Source organism: Limulus polyphemus, unplaced genomic scaffold, assembly GCF_000517525.1.
Source record: "Limulus polyphemus unplaced genomic scaffold, Limulus_polyphemus-2.1.2 Scaffold3546, whole genome shotgun sequence".
Lineage (NCBI taxonomy): Eukaryota > Metazoa > Arthropoda > Merostomata > Xiphosura > Limulidae > Limulus > Limulus polyphemus.
The window spans coordinates 65662-68356 of NW_013669156.1; the positions used below are offsets into that span (position 1 = coordinate 65662).

General features: G+C 34.0%; 1 protein-coding gene across 2 annotated transcripts in view; it reads left to right on the top strand.

The window, feature by feature from the left end:
• Positions 1-2695, top strand: part of LOC111088326 — a 32559-nt gene that overhangs the window by 23701 nt on the left and 6163 nt on the right. For both annotated transcript variants that reach the window (XM_022398102.1, XM_022398103.1), the window contains exon 4: positions 2069-2210. In XM_022398102.1, the coding sequence (XP_022253810.1) occupies positions 2069-2210 (142 nt within the window). The remainder of the gene's footprint in view (positions 1-2068; positions 2211-2695) is intronic.

Sequence of the window (2695 nt, forward strand, 5' to 3'; positions counted from 1 at the left end):
GAAGTTTTATTAACAAATGTTTCAGTATGTGTTATACTAAGTTATATGTGTTTACTTACATATACTAAAGTAGCAAGTACATCTTTTATATGTGTGACCACGTGACGACCACCTACGAAGTAGCATTCTTGATGTAATATATTTATCATATTTAGCTGTAGCAAAATAAGCATCCTTTTTTCGAACGATAAAAGTATGTAAAGTAAATGATTGGTTATGATAACTGCCTCATTCAAATAATGGATAATAACAACTGACATATGTTATAATAGTTGTCTCATTTACTTGTGAAAGTGAAAAGAGCAGGTGTCCTAAGGAACATTGTCTGTCAAAAGTAACTCTATCCTAAGTAATGATAACATACTTTAGCCCACAGAAACCCTGTAAAAAGAACGTCAAGAACATATTTAAATGCACAGCATACAGAGAAACTAGTGAAAGTGCATGATATTTAAATAAGCGTCCTTTTCAGGACAATAATTGTAAAAAGTATGCTTAAATATAAAAACTATAATCAGTATGTTAAATGTGCACTAAATCATACAGATGCTCTTGGCTGTCTTGTTCAATATTTATAAAAACATTAGGTGTGGTAAAAACTTTTCAGCAGTAGAGTATATGTGCTAATAACTCCTATTGTTCTATAGCAACAGGAGTAAATGAAAAATAAGATGAGACATGTTGAAACGTGCATGCTGTCCTGCAGAAGAAACACCTTTGTCAAACATATGCAATTAAGTGTAAGTTGAAATCTGTATGCAATCCTGTTAAACACTATTTACATTTGTAAGACCACTCGCCTATAGAAACTTAGTAACACAAGTTATAGTAACAGGTCTTTTCATATTATATCACTCCTCACTAAGATAGCCACACTCTCTAGACATTTCGTGGACTATGACGTCATCATCTTTAGTGACATCATTTCTCCTCATTGCCTGAGGCAATATTATAATGAGTTTTATACAAGCTGAAGCATTCATATGAGAAACAATAAAGAAGCAGGGAAAAACTATAACTTAGAAACAACTACCCATTAGTTACAAAAAACTCTTCATACGTCTAGTTTAAAACTCATATTTTACTACATGAAACTTTGAATAGTTTTTTAATGTCACTCACTAGTTTTTACTTATATTCATTTATAAATTACTAATACGTTAATGGTACAATTGTAGTAAATCCAAGGGCCCGGCATGGCCAGGTGGTTAAGGCACTCGACTCGCAATCTGGGGGTCGCAGGTTCGAATCCCTGTCACACCAAACATGCTCGCCCTATCAGCCGTGGGGGCGTTATAATGTGACGGTCAATCCCACTATTCGTTGGTAAAAGAGTAGCCCAAGAGTTGGCGGTGGGTGGTCTTACACTGCTAAATTAGGGATGGCTAGCGCAGATAGCCCTCGTGTAGCTTTGCGCGAAATTCAAAAACAAACAGTAAGTCCAAAATTCGTAATTTGTTTTTCTCCAAACAGAGGATATTTTTGTTGCAATATTTTATGTCGAAAAAATTTAAATTCCAAAAGAACGTTAAACTGACAAGATAATTTTTTTGTCTTTCAGTATGAACTCTGGGGATATAATACCCCTAAGATATTTTTTAATATATGGCAATATAAGTCCATGATGTAATTACCTTATATATATTGTTACGCTTTATGGGGAGAGTAAACTATTTTTGTTTATTTTGTGTCCGATTTGAAAAATATCCAGTACCAATTTAAAAGCATTTGAAAGTTACAACACCTTTAGGAACATTCCCATGTACAGGGTGTCCGGAACCATATGTACTTCAACGAATTTTACAGAATGCATTCCACATGCCATCCTTGTAACTCGAAACAAGCTGATATTAACAATAGGATTAACTCGTCCTTCTTATGCTTTGACAGCGCCATAATCAATCACGCAGGTGAAATTAAGAAAAGCTGCAAATCACCTATGGTTCCAGACGTTTCGGACGCCCTGTATGTAGAATGTGCTAAAAGAAAGGTAAAGTTAAGATTACCGTAGACTTTGTTCGTCACTTACTTGTACACGTTAACAAAAATGTTCTACGCAATGTTTAAGAGCCCACCGTTAGAATCATTGAAGAAGAAGGGAAATACAATCTCTGGAGCTCTGAAGCCCCTGATGTCAAAATCCGGGATAGGAGTCCTGGACACGAGAATGAAGGAAATTCTGGAATCTCAAAAACAGAAATTGTGTCTTAGTAAGTTGGTCCTATTACGTATGTAGTCATACATGGAAAACATACTATTTATTTAATCACTGACAGTAAAATAGTCTGGTAATGATAAAAATATTATACTCTTAAAACCCTGACGACAGCAAAATGCTTAATCAAATGAAGATTGAAAGGGTAATCTTTTAAAAGAGACCAGCAAGTCATCAAAGGCTTAAATTACATCTCGCACTTATCATCAAAGCACTAAAACGTCAAAAATGTCCATTTTTCTCGAACATTCAAGATGAACCGCTTTTAAGAAAAAGATCGCAAAACTGTGGATTTCTTGTTTTTTACTTAAGTGAAGGATTTTAGCGAATCGTTGCAATAATTCACTATTAATTACTATTTGTTATCAAACAAACAAGAATACCCTCACTATAATCAAAGTAGAGCTTTAAAACGTCAAATATAAATGTCCAGAAAGTCAGTTATTAAAATGGTGTAAAAATATTTTTAGTATATAGTAT